The sequence below is a fragment of the Rhineura floridana genome, chromosome 3, assembly GCF_030035675.1.
Source record: "Rhineura floridana isolate rRhiFlo1 chromosome 3, rRhiFlo1.hap2, whole genome shotgun sequence".
NCBI classification, from domain to species: domain Eukaryota; kingdom Metazoa; phylum Chordata; class Lepidosauria; order Squamata; family Rhineuridae; genus Rhineura; species Rhineura floridana.
In genome coordinates, this window is record NC_084482.1 from 195,700,715 (window position 1) to 195,718,976 (window position 18,262).

At 45.1% G+C, this 18,262-nt stretch overlaps 1 protein-coding gene across 2 annotated transcripts in view; it reads right to left on the minus strand.

Annotated features, from left to right (window-relative positions):
• Positions 1–830: 830 nt before the first annotated feature.
• LOC133380963 (uncharacterized) overlaps positions 831–18,262 on the minus strand; it is a 33,442-nt gene continuing 16,010 nt past the window's right edge. The window contains exons 4-10 of one of the 2 annotated variants that reach the window (XM_061619247.1): positions 17,732–17,817; positions 16,803–16,898; positions 13,705–13,809; positions 12,040–12,218; positions 10,484–10,587; positions 3,429–3,528; positions 831–1,096 (exon numbers count right to left, since the gene is read on the minus strand). In XM_061619247.1, coding sequence (XP_061475231.1) covers positions 899–1,096; positions 3,429–3,528; positions 10,484–10,587; positions 12,040–12,218; positions 13,705–13,809; positions 16,803–16,898; positions 17,732–17,817 — 868 coding nt within the window. In that variant the 3' untranslated portion in view covers positions 831–898. Of the gene's footprint in view, positions 1,097–1,227; positions 3,529–10,483; positions 10,588–12,039; positions 12,219–13,704; positions 13,810–16,802; positions 16,899–17,731; positions 17,818–18,262 lie in introns of those variants that run through there. The other variant, XM_061619248.1, reaches the window with a different exon arrangement.

Here is an 18,262-nt window from a genome sequence, read left to right on the forward strand (position 1 = left end):
AATATCTCAGAGAGGAGTTCAGGTCTCCTGCTCCCCTGGTGCATTCACTATAGCTGCCCAATTTCCCTGCTTTTTAAAGTTTAATAGAAATATCTGTGGACTATAGGTACGTTCTTAAACTGCAAGGTTTTTTGCCTATCAGTGAATATATTTTCTTTTCTTTATTTGCACCAGGAGCAAATAACAGAAAAAGTTGCAAGCCTGCTTTCTATTCATCTAGCTTTGGTTGAATGCCCCTGTCTTTTCAAAACCTTGCTACTGTTGCTGCTAGTACTAATTTTCCGTAAAAGCAAATTAAAATGTAACCCAAGCTGAAATGACCCAGGGAGCTACAATGTCAGTAGACACTGCCACATAGTGACCAAAGCCAGTTGTTGCACAGAACCCTGCTGCTTAATATCTTGATGTGGGGACTCTCAAATGTTTTACACTTGAGCTCACTTCTAAACTGAGGGCCCCTCCAGACATCCTTTTTCTTGCCCATTTATGAGGACTTGTGCTCACCATGTATTGGAAAGGTTATGCACCATCCCGCTTTCAATAATGTGTGTGCCTGCAAAAGTTTCAGGGCAGACATATTGCCTTGTTTACAGTCAGTGCATGTCCGATAGCTTCCTGCTGAAATCCTGTAACTTAATACTGCAAACATTCCAGGGTTTGTTTGGTTTTTTGTCCCGCTTTCGTTGCGTGCAAGAGTGCCCAACAGCAATAATGCAGTAACATTGGGGAAGCATTGCGGAATAACTAATAAAAAGCGGAATGATGTGTGCACACTTCAGTATAAACCGACCACTAATACACTATTATTGCATCAATGACATGTTGCAGAATACGCTTGCAAAAACCTCCACGAGTCTGGAGGGGCCTTTACTTTCCTGTATGTTCCTCACTCTCTGTACTAGCCATCTGTTCTGGAAGTGAGTTTGCATATAGCACATCCTCGTACAGAATCAGGTGCACGGACTGGGATGAAAGCATCATTAGAACAAAATGATATCTTCCTGGGTTCTCTTCTTCCCAAATCGGGATGGGATTCTGGAGCAGTGGGGAGGCATCTTCTACTCCACAAATGTAACGAGTCTATGAGGATCCTATCCTAGAGGTAGGAAGGGAAAGATCTCTCAATTTCAGTCCTCTCTGTTTCTCATTTTTCAATTCAATTAAATCTTCAATTCAGTTCTCCACATTTCTGAAGCAATTTGCTTTTAAAAAAAAACCAACCTCATGAAAATTCTTCACCACTTTAATATAAATTTCTCCCAACACAAACATTTTCTATGCAGTTTTGAATAAGGTAGAGAGGCAGGCGTTTGGCAATGCTGTTTTTATTAGCTCTCTTCTCCCTGGCTGAGTTTGCATACTGCTCCACAGTGGGCTGTGTTATTCTCTTAGCCTGAGTAACTGATACTTTATCTATGCCCAGTATTACAGCTATGTTCCACACGCATGAATATGATAGGCAGACATGGGCTGCCAGCATGGCTCATGCAGGAACTGATTCTCTGAAATATTCCATCTTGTAGAGTAAAGGTTCGAAGCAATAAAGCAGTCACAGAAATAAGCCACAAGTGGTTCCACATTGACTAACAGCAGATTGCCTCTACTTTTATACTCTTACTATATAGGTCACATTGACTTCCTTTCCAACAGTGAAATAAATAACTTAGTTGCAGCATCAAAAGTTTCCAAACCATCATTTCTTTAGAAACATCCCCCCCACATACACACACACCTGGCCTGGAAAACCTTGACGATACAACATTTTGTCTCATGATAAAACCCCAAATTCTGTCTCTGGGGAGATGGCCTGTTCTGGATGGGGTTGCACTCCCCTGGAAGAAGCAGTTTTGCAGCCTGGGTATACTCCTTGATCCAACACTGTCATTGGAGGTTCAGGTGGTCTCAGTTGTTAGAAGTGCCTTTTTCCAGCTCCGGCTAGTTTGCCAGTTGAGATAGAGATGACTTGGCCACAGTGCTCCATGCTCTGGTAACTTCCAGATTCGATTATTGCATTGCACTCTATATGGGGCTGCCCTTGAAGACAACCTGGAAACTTCAACTGGTCTAAAACGCAGCAACCAGATTACTGGCTGGGATTCCCTTTAGAACTCGTATAATCCCGTTTATAAAACAGCTTAATTGTTTGCCAGTTCATTTCTGGGCCCAATTTAAGGTGCTCACTCTAATGTTTAAAGCCTTAAATTACTTAGGTCCCAAATATCTGAAATACCACCTCCTTTCCTACAGATGCTCTGGCATGTTGAAGTCAGCAGAGGGGGCCCTTTTGGTAGTTTTGCCACCCTTGGAAGCTCGGGGTGGTGGGGCGGCCAAGAAGAGGGCATTTTCTGTGGTGGCCCCTAAATTGTGGAACTGACTCCCCACCAAGGTGTGCTTGGCAACTCCACTGTACAGTTTTAGGCAAATGTTGAAGACGCACCTCTTTACCCTGGCCTTTGACACCTGAGACACGTATTTTTAGGACCCACTCTATTTTGGGATTTTAGGTTGTTTTGTTTTTAATGTCATATTTAATGTCATGTTTTAAATTGTTGTAACTCGCTCTGGGACTTTAAGTGAAGGGCGGGTATTATTATTATTATTATTATTATCATCATCATCATCATCCCACCCTTCCTCCCAGCAGGAATAATAAATGATGACAATGACGATGACAATGATGATAACTGGCTAGTTTTAACCTGAGTATTCAGCAGCAGAGTGTCAGGTCTGAAGAATCTTGAGTGAGGCAGATCTTGGAATCACAGGGTTTTAGAACTGATGGAGCCTGAGGCTTGTTTAATTGGTCTTTTGATTTTGAGCTTTTCAGTTACTGAAAGGTGGGCGGTGTTCTGAAGGGTTTCACCTACAATCCTGAGGAGTGGGAACGTGCAGTGTTTTCATCTGAAAGGAAAGCTGAGATGTCAGGGCACTCTTCATCCGATTAGAGAGTGTCTGCACTAAAATATGCACTAGCAACACAATTTTCTGCATAGTTACTCAGAAGTAAATCCCACTGAGTTCAATGGAATTGACTCCCAAGGAAGTACGCTTCTAGATTGCAGCTGTAAGAACAAAAGAAGATAATTTCTTTTTAAAGAATAAGAATATATTAGGTTTTCCTCCATCATCTTAAGCCTGATTTTTCAGTCTACCAGCTTTCTTAGTAGTCATACCATGAGACAGCTTTGATCTCATGCTCAGATGCTAAGGGTGCTCAGATGCCCAATCTCTAGCAAGGCGAGACTACCTAAAGGATGAGAGATTGGTCACTTGAGTTGGTGCCTGACATTTATCACTGCACACACCACACACAGAGGGAGTGGCAGCTAGTAACATGGTAAAGCACAGAAAGTTCCTTTGGTACAAGTTCAGCTCTTAAAAGCTCACGTCCCCCGGCAGCGGCCATGGGACCCTCCACTTGTCTTCACCTTCTGGCTGCAGAGCCACTTCTTCTCAACTGAGCAGTCAGCACTGCTCACAGCCCCCTTGACTAGGTAAGCGCACCGCCCGTCTCCTTCCACTTCAAAGCTATAAAGGAAGAGAAAAGAGACATATGAATGTACAGATGTTTGTCTGTAAAATTCCTGTGTTGCTTTCCCAACATATAGGCTCAAGGTAGGGATGGAAAGATCTGTCCATTTCACTTCTCTCATTTTATAATTTCTCCAACCTTAAATTCAGTTCTCCACATTTCTGCAGCAATTAGCATTTAAAAAAATCCTCATGAAAATTATTCAGCATTTTTAGTGTCAATTTCTCCGAATAAAGACATTTGTGCATGCAGTTTTGACTAGTGCACACATTTTTGCAAGAAATTTCCCTTAATACAATGTATTTTTGTATGTTATTTTCACCAATATATTCATTTTTATGCATAGTTCCCCCAATATATGCATTTTTGCAAACATTGGTTGGAGAACTACATTGCAAAATTCAGATAAGTGTGAATTTTGAAGGATGGCTTTGTTTTGCTTCTCATATCATGTCAGAAAGTATGGATTTGATAGATTTGGCTTTAAATGAGAACTGAATTTAATTTCTCTGCCGTCCCTAGCTCAAGGTGACACATACTAAAATGTAAAGAGCAAAACACCAACAAAACAACCAATGGTGGGTGTCTCCAGTCTGTCACTATTTTTCAGGAAATTTATTTTGCAACTAAAGTGGATTACATGCTCTGTTGCCCTAGTGCAAAACTCCATTTTTAAAAAAACTGGACTTTTTATGGCTATGAAAGTGACAGGGAAATGCACTGAAAAGTGTGGGATAAACAACACCCTGCAAACAAATTGGGATGAATGTTTGTTGTCATATAAGCATCCTGTAAACAAATCAGAATGGATGCTCAATAAAGACTGGACATAATCTAACCTCCTTGTAAGCTATGTGCGAACAAATCAGGATGGATGCTGAATAGACACGTTGTGTGGAGAAGCCCATAATACAATTATAAAGGTATTTAAAAACCAGAACAAACAACACCAATACACGACAAGATCTCCATAAATTGTAATTCCCAATGAAGTGTAGCAACTGCTGATTACTCCTTTAGCTGATGTCAGGCCCAGGATGTGACTCAGGAACCAGACCAACGATTGTAGTTAATTCGTGTTTTATTAGGGTAATGTCCAAACAAAGACTGCGTTTTCTCATGAATCAATACAGGGATACAGGTCCTGCGGCATTGGGAGAAAGTTGACAGAGCAAGGGACTTCTTCCCGCCTGTTCTTTAAGAAGGGGCCAAACGGGCGCGCAATCTTTCGCTCCTCCTTAACTGCCCCTCAGGTACTGCCCGCCTTCCCCCCCTTCTCTCCTGTCTTTTCAGCTGTCTGCGTGTGCGCGGTGAGGGGGGAAGCATCACCCCCTCCTCTTCTGAAGTTTCCGATTCCAGGATGGGGGCTAGGGGAGGGGCTGATGGTAAACTGCCTCCCCGCTTTTCGGCTGTGAGCAGCCCTCCCTCTTCCCCCTCTTGCTCTGAGCCTGAAAGAGGGGGAGGCGTGAGAATGTCCAGGGAGGGCTGAGGCTCCCCGTTGCTAAGCGACCTTATCACTGGCAGTTCCTCTGTTTCGTCTTCACTCCAAAGGGGGGAAGTTCCTCCCCCTTCCCTCTGCCATCCATCCGAATACTCTTCTCCCAACTCTCCGGGATCCAGCTCCCCGGGATTGGGACCCCAGCTCTGCCTTCCGACACCATCCCCCCTCCCAGGCTGTGCCCCCCTCCCCTTGTCTGGCTTGGGACGGTGGGGAAAACGTTGATGGAAAAGTTTTACCAATTCTGAAGCATGCACATCAGCTGCATCTTCCCATGATCTGTCAGCCACCCCATAGCCTTTCCAGTGAATCAAGTACTGCAGCTTGTGGCGTCTGATCCTGGAATCTAAGATCTCCTCAACTTCAAACTCAAGCTGCTCATTTACCAGGAGTGGAGCTCCGGGAGGTTCCTCCGGCTGTAATTCACTGGGAGGGGCAGCTTTCGTTAAGAGGGATCGATGGAACACAGGATGTATTTTAAACGTGTCAGGCAGCTTCAGTCAGTACGCCACGGGATTGATTTGAGTTTCTATTTCGAAAGGACCCACCCTCTTGTCTTGTAATTTTCTACATTTGCCCGGCATCTGGAGGAAGCGGGTGGACAGCCATACCTGGTCTCCCGGTTGAAGGGGGGGGCCCTCCTTCCTGTGCAGGTCAGCAACTCGCTTGTACTCCGTTTTGGCTTCGTTTAACTGCTGTTTCAGTGTCTGTTGCGCCGCTTGCAATTCCTTAAGGAAGTTCTCAGCTGCCGGTACCAGCATTCCTTTTGAGCTGCTTGGAAAGACTTTAGGATGGAATCCATAATTAGCGAAGAACGGGGTTTGTTGAGTGCTGGAGTGCAGAGAATTGTTGTAGGCGAACTCTGCAAAATGCAAATATGATACCCAGTCAGTCTGTTGATAGGACACATAACTTCGTAAATATCTTTCCAAAACGGCGTTCAAGCGTTCCGTCTGCCCATCTGTCTGGGGGTGATGGGCGGAGGAGAGTTTTAATTCCGTCTGCAACTGTTTCCACATTGCTCTCCAAAATTTGGCTGTGAACTGAGTTCCTCGGTCTGAGACTACGCTGTTTGGCAATCCATGCAGCCGGTAGACTTCTTTTATGAATAACTTGGCCGTTTCTTTAGCCTCTAAGGCCCCTGCACAAGGAAGAAAGTGTGCCATTTTGGTAAGTAGATCCACCACTACTAAGATGGCTGTCATTCCTTGGGACTTGGGTAGATCAGTTATAAAATCCATGGAGAGGTCCTTCCAGGGTTCGTGTGGGACAGGCAACGGTTGTAACAGTCCTGCTGGTGTCCCTGTTTGTGTTTTTGTCCGCAGACAGACAGAGCAGGACTTTACATAACTCTCAATATCCCGACGCATTTTAGGCCACCAGAAGTCCTTGGCCACGTTCTGAATGGTCTTGTAAATCCCAAAGTGTCCCGCTGTGATGGAATCATGACACTGGCGTAGGATTCTGAGCCTTAATTCCCCTTCTGGCACATATCTGGCGGTTTTGAACCATAACAGTCCATTTCTCCAGTGAAAGGTTACTTCTGAGTCTTGACCTTGTCCCGTCTCCTGCTGATATTTTAGCATGTCTGCATCTTCTTGTTGTGCCTTTTTGAGTTCCTCTTCCCATGAAGGCTGGCATACTCCCAACGTTAATTTATCTGGCGGGATCACGTACTGAGGCTGGTCCTCGGGTTCACTTTCTTTGTATTGTGGCTGTCTGGATAAGGCATCCGCTCTCTGGTTTTTGGCTTGGGCATGGTAAGTAATCTGGAAGTTAAACCTAGTGAAGAACTGGGACCATCTTATCTGTCTCTGGTTCAGCTTTCTGGCGGTTTGGAGGCTTTCAAGATTCTTGTGGTCGGAGCGCACTTCAATTCGATGAGAGGTCCCCTCTAGGTATTGTCTCCAGTTTTCAAAAGAGTCCTTGATGGCCAGCAGCTCCTTCTCCCAAACTGTGTAGTTCTTCTCTGCAGGCTTTAACTTCCGAGAGAAGTACGCACAGGGGTGCAGCTCCTTCCCTTCTTGGTCTAATTGTAGCAGGACCCCCCCGATGGCAAAATCTGAAGCATCTGCTTCCACTACGAAAGGGCAGTTCGGATCAGCAAAGCGCAGAATGGGCTCAGTAGCAAACCTTCTCTTCAGCTCCTCAAAGGCCTCGGTGGCATTCTCTGTCCATTGAAACTTCTTCTTCCCCCTTAAACAGTCAGTCAGAGGAGCTGTTAATTTGGAAAACCCTGGAATGAACTTTCTGTAATAATTGGCAAACCCCAAAAACCGTTGTACATCCTTTTTGGTGACAGGTTGGCCCCAGTCCAATATGCAGCTTACTTTCCCTGGGTCCATCTCCACGCCTTCCGCTGAGATTCGATATCCAAGGAAGTCTAGAGACTTGAGGTCAAATCCACATTTCTCTAATTTAGCATACAGGTGATTTTCTCTCAGTCTCTTCAACACCGTCTTCACATGCTGGTCGTGGTCTTCCTGGTTCTTTGAGAACACCAGGATATCATCTAAGTAACAGATTACATACGTGTCCAACAAGTCTCTAAACACGTCGTTCATGAATTTTTGAAAAATTCCTGGACTTCCACAAAGCCCGAACGGCATGACCAGGTATTCATACTGTCCGTAAGCGGTCAAGAATCCTGTTTTCCATTCATCTCCCTCCTTCATTCTGATCAGATTGTACGCTCCTCTCAAATCCAACTTCGTGAAGATTTTTGCAGAGCGCAGTCGGTCCAGCAACTCTGAGATCAGGGGCAGCGGGTAGCTGTTGGGGATGGTGATCTGGTTCAATGCGCGATAGTCGTTACAGGGTCTGAGTTTCCCCCCTTCTTTTTCACAAACAATAGTGGCGCTCCAGCAGGGGATTGTGAGGGGCGTATGAATCCTCGCCTCAGGTTTTTATCCAGGAATTCCTTCAGGGCCTCCCTCTCATTCTCTGTGAGAGAGTAGATTCTCCCTGATGGGATGCTGGCTCCTGGCACTAGATCAATCGCACAGTCGTAAGGGCGGTGGGGGGGTAAAGTCTCTGCCTCTTTTTCATCAAACACATCTTTGAATTCTTCATACTTTGGCGGCAGGGTCACTTGCTCGATCTCTTGCACTGCCCCCGCTAAGGTGTTCTTGATTCCTTCAGGTTGACAGTTCTCCTGGCAATACTGTGAGGTGAACCACACCACCGCCTCCTTCCAACTTATTTTGGGTTCATGCTTTGCTAGCCAGGGCATTCCCAGAATCACCTCAAAGTTTGAGAGATCTGACACGTATAGCAAAATGAACTCTTCGTGCCCAGGGATTTGAAGTTTCACTTCCTCCGTAGCTTGTGTCACCCCTCCTGACTTCAGGGGTCTCCCATCGATAGTCTCCACAGCTAGGAGAGCGTCCAGTTTCCACCGGGAAATTCCATGACGCTTGACTAACTTTGCATCAATAAAATTTGTGGAGGCTCCACTGTCAATTAAGTCCGTGGAATTAAACACCACTCCTCTGGAAGTTGTAATCCGAATAGGCAAGACCAACACCCCCTTTGAGGGAGGTTGGATCGTTGGGGGGCCTTTATACAACGCTGCCCCCAGTCCACCGGCCTGCACGTGGACTGGGTGTTCTAGTTTCCCGACAGCTCGGCTTTCCCCCCTTTCAGTCCACAGTCTCTGGCCACATGGCCCGGCTTTGAACAATAAAAGCATAAACGTTCCCGGCGTCGTCTTTCCTTTTCTTCTTCCGACAGTCTTGGCCTAGCCCCTCCCTGTCCCTCAGTTGCATTACCTGCCATCCCTGTAGTGGGAAGGGTCTTGTTGCGGGATGCCGAGGCTGAGTATCTCGGGACCTCCTGCTTCCTTTCCAGGCGCCTTCCTTCCATCCGGTGATCTATCTGTAGGCATAGCCGGATGAGCCCTGGTAGGTCAGCGTGGGGGGAGGTCCTGGCCAACTCATCCAGGATTTCAGCATTTAATCCACTCCGGTACATAAACATCAGGGCGGCGTCATTGTAACCAGTTTCCTGGGACAGAATTTTAAAAGCGTTAGTGTACTCGGAAACAGTCCCTTTAGCTTGCTTCAGAGCGCCTAGTTGCCGCGCTACTGTTTCAGCCCTTTGCGGGTCTTGAAACATCTCGGTCATCTCCTGTATAAATCCTCTGTACCTTCCTAAGACAGTATCCTTTCTCACGAGATACGGAGTCACCCATTTTGCAGCTTCTCCCTCCAGGAGGCTAATCACGAAAGCTACTTTAGCCCCATCGTCTGGAAATTCCGTGTGCCTGACATCCAGATATAACTCACATTGAGCCACGAAGGTTGCCAACTGATCACTTTGTCCCGTGTATTTTGGGGGCAATCCAATGGGAACCTTTACTACGGCAGCTGGAGGGGCTGTTCGCATCTGGTCTATCGTGGCCTTCAAGGTTTGATTATCCGTCTTCAGCGCCTTGACTGCTGCTAGCAGGGCTTGAACATCCGTCTGCAAATCAGCTACCTTAGTCCTCAGGAGTTCCACTTCTTCCATCTCAGAAGTGGGGTTCGTCCCCCCCGCTGCTCCCTTTGACATCTTGTCCCAGTCAAGTGAAGAGAGCGTTGAGGGTGATTTAGGTGGCTCTGTCAAGCTGTCAGGCCCAGGATGTGACTCAGGAACCAGACCAACGATTGTAGTTAATTCGTGTTTTATTAGGGTAATGTCCAAACAAAGACTGCGTTTTCTCATGAATCAATACAGGGATACCGGTCCTGCGGCATTGGGAGAAAGTTGACAGAGCAAGGGACTTCTTCCCGCCTGTTCTTTAAGAAGGGGCCAAACGGGCGCGCAATCTTTCGCTCCTCCTTAACTGCCCTTCAGGTACTGCCCGCCTTCCCCCCCTTCTCTCCTGTCTTTTCAGCTGTCTGTGTGTGCGCGGTGAGGGGGGAAGCATCACCCCCTCCTCTTCTGAAGTTTCCGTTTCCAGGATGGGGGATAGGGGAGGGGCTGATGGTAAACTGCCTCCCCGCTTTTCGGCTGTGAGCAGCCCTCCCTCTTCCCCCTCTTGCTCTGAGCCTGAAAGAGGGGGAGGCATGAGAATGTCCAGGGAGGGCTCAGGCTCCCCGTTGCTAAGTGACCTTATCACTGGCAGTTCCTCTGTTTCATCTTCGCTCCAAAGGGGGGAAGTTCCTCCCCCTTCCCTCTGCCATCCATCCGAATACTCTTCTCCCAACTCTCCAGGATCCAGATCCCCGGGATTGGGACCCCAGCTCTGCCTTCCGACAGCTGATGAGGTTGGATACATGGAAGGGACCCAACTAAGTTTCCCCAGGAGGCCATTCCTCCAGTTGTTTGTGGGTCATTGCACCCCTCCCTGGCTCTACATGTAAAGAACAGGGCTAGAGGCCCGTTGATCTATGACCCCTTCCTTTAGGATGGTCTGTGGATTTGGATAAACAGCAGAAAGAGACGCTGAACTTAAGGGACTATGAACTCACAGGTTGTTGAACACAGTCCCATCAGTCCATTTCCACATCTCACTTGACTCTCTGAGGAGGCCAACCCAGTGGTTGAAGGGGCCTTTGTCCTGCACGGCAACATTCTGAATTTATAAATGAAGAAAAACTGGGATTTAGAATGTTTTAGAACTGGATTTTGTACATTTAGAATTGTCAAGTGACCTGACCAAAACAAAAACAACAAAAAATCAGCTTAATCATTTTTAAACTCTGGGCTAGCTGACAAATGCATGAATGTATGTGTATAGGAAAGTCAGAGCATAGCTGAGAGATAACGGCAAGGTTTTATTTCAGGGAAATTGTGAATAAGCCACCAAGCTCACACATTTATTCATTTATTTAATAGAAATACTTTTGTGCCCTAATTTCATGGTATTCAACAAATATATATACAATAAAAACCACAAGCACAAAACACTATGCCTGGCAGCATAGAAACGTTTTCAGCAAACACTTAAACATGAATACTGAAGACAGTTTGGATGCAACCGTGCAGGGATAGCCATCGTGATGCCCTCCAGTTATTGCTCGACTCGAAGTCCCATCAATTCCAGCCAGCATGGCCAATGGTCAGGGATGATGGGCGTTGTACCAACTACATATGGAGGGTACCATATTAGCAATCTGCTGCAATAGTGGATATATAGTAGATTCCAACTTGTCACTGGAGTCCCAAGTGGCTTCCATGGCTAGGCATTCTTATGCCCAGCAGAGGTTGATTTGCCAGCTGCAGCCACTCCTAGACTGGGATTGCCTGGCCTCAGTTGTCCATGCTCTCATGACTTCCTGTCTGGACTACTGTAATGTGCTATATGCAAGGCTGCTCTTAAAGATTGTTTGGAGGCTGCAGCTAATGCAGAATGTCTCTACTAGGTTGGTAAATGGGCAGCCCGATGGGACTATGTGTCACTGGTCCTGAAAGTGCCACTGGCTGTCAGTGAGCTGCTGAGCCCATTTTAAGGTGTTAGTAGTAGCACATACAGCCCTTAATGGCTTGAGACCAAGTATCTAAAAGAGTACCTTCCCAGTAGCAACCATCTCAGATCCAACAATCGGCAGATGAGGCCTTATTAGTGGTGCTGCCACTGAGCACTGCCTGGTTGGTGCTGACCTGTGACAGGGCCTGTTCAGTGGTGGTTCTTTGTGAAATGCCCTCCCCCGTGAGGTGCATCTGCCTCCATCACTATTGACTTTCAGGAGGAATTTGGAAACATTCCTGTTTACCCAGGCACGTAGTGGCTGAAGGGGATTCTTCTGACAACCCAAAGATCACTGATGAAAGAATGCTTTTAACAATGTTTTAGAATATGTTGACTGTGTTATAGAATGTTTTTTATCGTAATTGCATTTTTGGGATGTTTTTAAATGTTTTTAGTATGCTTTTCTTTTTCTCATTAAACTGCTTTGTTTGAGATCCTGGGCTCCTTCAGGAGGAAATGCGGGATATGAATTCAATAAAGAATAACAACAATAATATTCTAGAAGATGGTCTTCAAAAAACTATAAAACAATTTTTCCGCAGATCCTTGTCTTACCAGTTTTTCTAAGTTATCAACAACAGCCAGGGATGCACCCAGCGAGGAACAGTGTTGCTGTCCCGCATCCCAGGATCCTTCCAGTTCCAAGACATGATAGCAGTTCCCTTGGTTCATGATCCAGCCAAGGGGGCAACAAGGGTTGACAGTGATGGTGGCTGGCAGGACAGGTTTAGCCTCTGACAATGAAAATTAGCACTGTTTTATTTGTTATATAACCCTGTCCATTTTCTGAGGAGCTGGGGCTGGGATAAATAGACACTGCAAGAGACATGAAGCTCCCTGCCTCCCGCGTAGGATGATGTCATGACAGCCACTGCCAACAGCCAATGAAGTGAGGTGAGGCAGGGAAATGCACAAGGTAATGACATCACAAGATAACCAACACTGTGCATTCTAACTAGCTGAGGTGATACAGTAAAGCTCCCTTGGTTGGCTTGGCTGGGACCAATTGCCACTAGACTCCTCTCCTTACAGTACTTGCCTCCTTCAGTGGCCATTCTACCTGATCATTATATAAATTCATTATGCAGTGATACAGAAGAGTTGAATACAAGTATGTCATAAATAAATTCCACTCAGGAGACCACTCAACCCCCACTTGTTGAACAAGGAAGATCTGAAGGGTGGGTAATATTCATGCTAGACCTTATTAGAGTAGACCCACTGACATTATGGATATGGCTAACTTAGGTTCATTAATTTCAATGGGTTTACTCTGAGTAGAACTTAGTTAAATACAACCCAATGCTTTTACCCATATTCATGAGCAGAAGCCTCCGTATGATCAGGAACCCCACTTTAATCAGGGTTTCTGATCACACGGGTTCAATTGGTGTTCCAGCGAATGTGGTTAGACTGTCCCCTTCATACCTTCTCTGTTCAACACAGGAAACAGAGGGAGTAGAGCTGACTTCCAGCACATGAGGATGCTTTGTGCCTCCCATTCAAGTTCATATTCAGGCATAATGCCTGGGACTGGACTTAGATATTTTGGGACTGGGCACCAAATTTCTCAAGGTTATCACGTGACCAGCGGGAGGGGGAACATGACTGAAGCAAGTAATTTCTTCAGAAAAATATTAAACCTGATATTCCCCTCTTCCCCCGTACCTTCAACCTGAAAAATTATACAAAGTAATTTTTGGATTGGTATTCAAAATGCGATTGCTGCAAATTTTCAGACTATTTATTGGCATTGTGAGAGGGTGGAGGAGAGTACTAAAAACCTCAGCTGTACTAAGGGCCAAGTGCCTGCTTTATACTTACAGGGGTGTAACTTAAAAACATCATGTGCACAAATCACATGTGTTAGCAGGAGTGGTTCTGCAAACACCTACACATGGCAAAATAGATACACCTGCCTTTTCAAATACACAGCCGTTCTAAATATTTGTTTTAATAGAATTACTGTTTAATTCTGGTGGGTGTTTTGCAATTGGTTATTTTTAATGTTTTGTACACTAAATATTTTGATTGTTTATCAGACTGGATGGTTTCATATTTGTTTTTTATTGGTTACAGGCCCTTAATTTTCCTCTGAAAAATAGGTGGGGGATTCTTTTAAAAAAACCCTGCAAGTAATGGATATTTGAACTTTTTAAAGGGAATTCCTAAAGTTCTGTAAACTGGATCTCTTGATATGCACAGTTGTTTCCCACTCACTGGTAAAAACAAAGACGGTTGTCACCAAGCCCACAATTTGGATGATGAACAGTATCAGAACGATCCATGTGATGGAGTTTTGGACCCTGGAGTTAGACTGAGCACCTGTGAAGGATAATACATGATACATATTTATTTAATTTTTTGCTGTGTACATGAGTCGCTGCACAGCACATGTTCCCTAGGTGACATACAATTAAAGCACAATTAAAACAAAATCAAAACAAACAAAACCTAAAGCATACAGTGTAACCAATATAATACTAAAACCCAGCAAACAACACTATGAACATAAACCAGCTACACCACATAGATCTTATCATAGTATGAGCTAAAAACAATCTCATAAACCCCACAGCCAATCATTATAATAGTAGAGTCAAGAACAAATAAAATATTAAGACACTAAATGGTATGACTGATGGTTAAAAGTATCACAATATTATTTTGTTTAAGGTCTAAAAGAATCAAAAAAGACAGCCTGGTGCTGAAAAGGCAATAATGTGGGCGGCCTCAGCAAAGCTCTCTGGAGAGAGCACTTCACAATCTGGGTGCCACCCCTCAAAATTAAAAGAAAGTTATTCTGATCGCTTGAAAGATTCTTCTGGAGACTGATAATGTTACCCAGAACTCCAGGGAGCCCAAAATAATGAACAGAAGCCTATAGAAGGATGTGTTCCAGTCACTTCAATGATGTAGCAAACTCTGCAGGCAGATGAAGCATCCTTGGAACATAGGGATCTGCCCTACACTGATTCAGACCATTAGGCCATCTATGCCAGATGTGTGAGACTAATGTAGGGTGCCCCCAGACTACCATTGTTTTGCAAAAGAGATTCAAGCACATAGCAGAAATTTAGGTTTGCCCTAGCGTAACAAATCCACTTTAAAAATAAAGCACAGAGCTTTTGCAATTGGCAAAGTGATGGGGAAATGCATTGAAAAATATGGAATGAATGAATGTTCAATGGGAAGATATGTAAACACCCCACAAGCAAATCAGTTGTATAACCACCCCACAAACATATCAGAAAGAATACAGAATAAAGACTGGACACAGTCTAACTTCTCTGTGAGTTTTGTGCAAACAAATCAATAAAGAGGTCATCTGGAGGTGCCAGACGGGGCAGATAAGGCTACAGGACCTTGGATAGCTCTGAAGGTCAGCTGAGACCTTTGATCCCTCTTGGGTCAGATTACACTACTGAGCCCAATGGAAAGTGCTGGTTTTGACCTCTAAAGTTCTTTATGGCTCAAGACCTTAGTATCATCTGGAACACTTCTCCCAATATGAACCTACCCAGACCATTAGATCTTCTTCTGAGGCTCTTCTCCAGGTCCCCCCTCTGAGGGAAGCTTGGAGGGTAGCGACAAGGGAGAGGGCCTTTTCAGTTGTGGCTCCCTGTCTGCAGAATGCTCTCCCCAGCGAGGTCTGCCTGGTGCTTTCACTGACATCTTTTCAGCACCAGGTAAAGACTTACCTTTTCCCCCAGACTTTTGATAGACCAAGATGATACTATTTGTTCTTAATGTGCTGCCAAAACTTCCTGTGGCTCTATGGAGGATGCTGCTGGTGTTTTATTGTTTTGTTTTTATTGTAGATACATTTATTCTTGTTTTTAACAACGTTATACTTTGAGAGCTTTGGGTAACTAGCGACTAATAAGTCAAATAAATAAATAACAATACACCAACCAGGCTCCACCATCTTCCTGGAGAGTTTTAAAGGGACAATACACTGGCTGGGAGCCTGGCACTCCATAGCCTCTCGGTCCTTTCTCACATTTGAGTAGTTGCTTGCCCTGGTGAGAGCCAGTGTGGTGTAATGGTTAAGGTGTTGGACTACAACCTGGGAGACCAGGGTTCGAATCCCCACATAGCCATGAAGCTCACTGGGTGACCTTGGGCCAGTCTCTGCCTCTCAGCCTCATGAAAACCCTAGTCATAGGGTCGCCATAACTCGGAATCGACTTGAAGGCAGTACATACACAATTGCCCTGGTGAGCAGGCCCCAGGGACTGGGAGGCCCCAGTGTAAAAGGGGGCCAAGTCTTCAGAGGAATGTGGCTTAGGAAGGGCTGTCTCTGACGGGGTTTCAGCTCAGGGTGCTCTGAGCTGAGGGCTCTTGGGTGACAGGTCTGCCTTGGGTTTGGGTCTAGGTCTCAGCGCCTCCACAGCTTACGCTCCTGGTCCTTATGGTGCAGCTGGTTGTTATTGTTATTATTTATTTCATTTGTTAGTCACCTAATACCAAATGGTCTCTAGGCAATTTACAACAGATTAAAAACACTCACAAATTTAAAACAAGAATCATGGATAAAAACACAATCGATAAAACTCATCAATACCTTAAAAGCCATATACATAATCAATAAAATCTTAACACCCATCAAATAACAAAAAAGGATAACTAGGGCAGTACACATCAAGGGACAAAAGCCTGAGTGAGGAAGAAGGTCTTTGCCTGGCTCCTAAAGATGGATAGAGAAGGCGCTAGGCGTGCCTCTCTGGGGAAAGCGTTCCCTGGTTCCTCACAGAACAGAGAAAGCTGCCTTATACTGAGTCAGGCCATTAGCACATCTAGCTCAGGATTATTGACGCTGGCTGGAAGCAGCTCTCCTGTGTTTCAGAGAGGTGACTTTCCCAGCCCTACCTGGAGATGCCAGGGATTGAACCTGGGACCTTCGGCATGCACAGCAGATGCTCTACCACTGGGCTACAGCCGTTCCTCAACCTCTTCCACATCAGTCTTTGCTGCTGCTCACCCAAGTCCAGTATCCTTGTCCCCACAATGGTCAACCAGGTGCCTGTGGGAAGCTCACAAGCAAAGCGTGGAGGCAGCAGCCTTCTGATGGCCATTCTGAACATGAAGGCTATGCTCTACTTCCACTGTCAGAGGCAGCATGTCTCTGTGGGGATCATAAGCAGGTAGAGGGCTGTGGTGCTCAGGTCCTGCTTGCGGCCTTCCCATGGGCATCTGGCCACTGTGAGAACAAGAGGCTGGACTGGATAGGCTTTTGGCTGCTGCCTGCCCAGCAATTGGTATTCAAAGGCATTCTGAGAAACATGATTCTTGTGCTCTTAGCCACAACTTTTTACCTTCTTCCTTGTTCTCTTCCAAGTTGAAGTCAACCCACTGGTCGATCAGCAGGAGCTTATCTGCATCCTCCTTCTCATTCCCTTTGAGGGCCTCTCCTTTGAAGAGTAAACAGAAACTGAACATGAATTGTGGCTGTACCTTTCATGGCCATAGAAAACACCTTCTCTAGATAGGTTTTCTAATCTGTTCAGGTGTAATTGGTAAGCAGTGAGATCAAATATGGACAATCTTTAAATTTCTGGGGTGATGGTGTCTGAGGCTGTGCTTTGGAATTAATGCTGCTTGTTTGTACCAGCTTGCTTGCTACCTGCTCACCCTGTGCATTTGGAAATAAACACGTTACAAAAATGGTCACGCTGTTCCAGCTAGGGATATGTGCAAGAAAAAAGGCTTCAGTGCATGGATTCTTAGCTAAATATGGGATTACATGTTCAGATGTCACATGTGAGATTTCCCAGTCTGATTCAATACCCAGGGATACACATGAAATAACTGGTGTGGGTGCAAATTCAAGATACTTTATTTCCATTCTGCCCCCAATAAGTTGATTGGTGTACTTCTATCTTTCTTTGAAGAGCTATGCAGGCACTCTGTTGGATCAGGACCACTAAGCCTCTAGATTTCTGCAGAGCTTGGAAAACTTACTTTTTTAAAACTACAACTCCCATCAGCCCCAGCCAGCATGGCCACTGGATTGGGCTGATGGGAGTTGTAGTTCAAAAAAGTAACGTTTCCAAGCTCTGGATTTCTGTCCCCCCCCCATCCCAAAATAAAGTGCTTCTGTAAAGCTGCCCTGGAATTTCCCCTTCTTGATGAGGTGCAGGGCATGGAATCATAAAACAGCATTATGGTGAACTGTATTTTTACTTCCAAACATTTATCTAATAATTCCTATGTCCATTTTAAAGCACAATGCCAGATTCTTTACCTTTTCCTTTGAAGCCAGTTGTCACGTTTGAGTATCCTATAACGCCAGAACTGGAGGGCTCCGACCTTGGAAAACCTTCCTCCCATCTGTAGAGCAAAAGACTCCTGAATTTTATGCTAAAAAAATTTAAAGTGTGAATTTTTTTGGGGGGGGGATGGCATTGAATGTAAGAACAATTGAATTTTGAAATGTCACAGTATGATTTGATTTACTATTTGCAGGGCTTTTTTTGTGACAGGACTCTTGGAACAGATACTGGAATCTTTATTTTTGCTGACCAGAGGAGTCATTTTATGCTGGCACCCAAAGGCACTTTTATCAATATATGAGTACTGGCACCTCATTTTTTTAATTTATTTTTTTACCAAAAAAGCGTTAACTATTTGTATCCTTTTATTCAAGGCAGGTGCACTTACAAAAGGTAACAGTAGCAGCAGGTGGCACTTACAGTGTTGCAGTCGAGTGTTGCTTTTCAATGCCCTCCTCTAGGACACTCCATTCCATTTCCCCACCCACCTGTTTTCCTGTCCT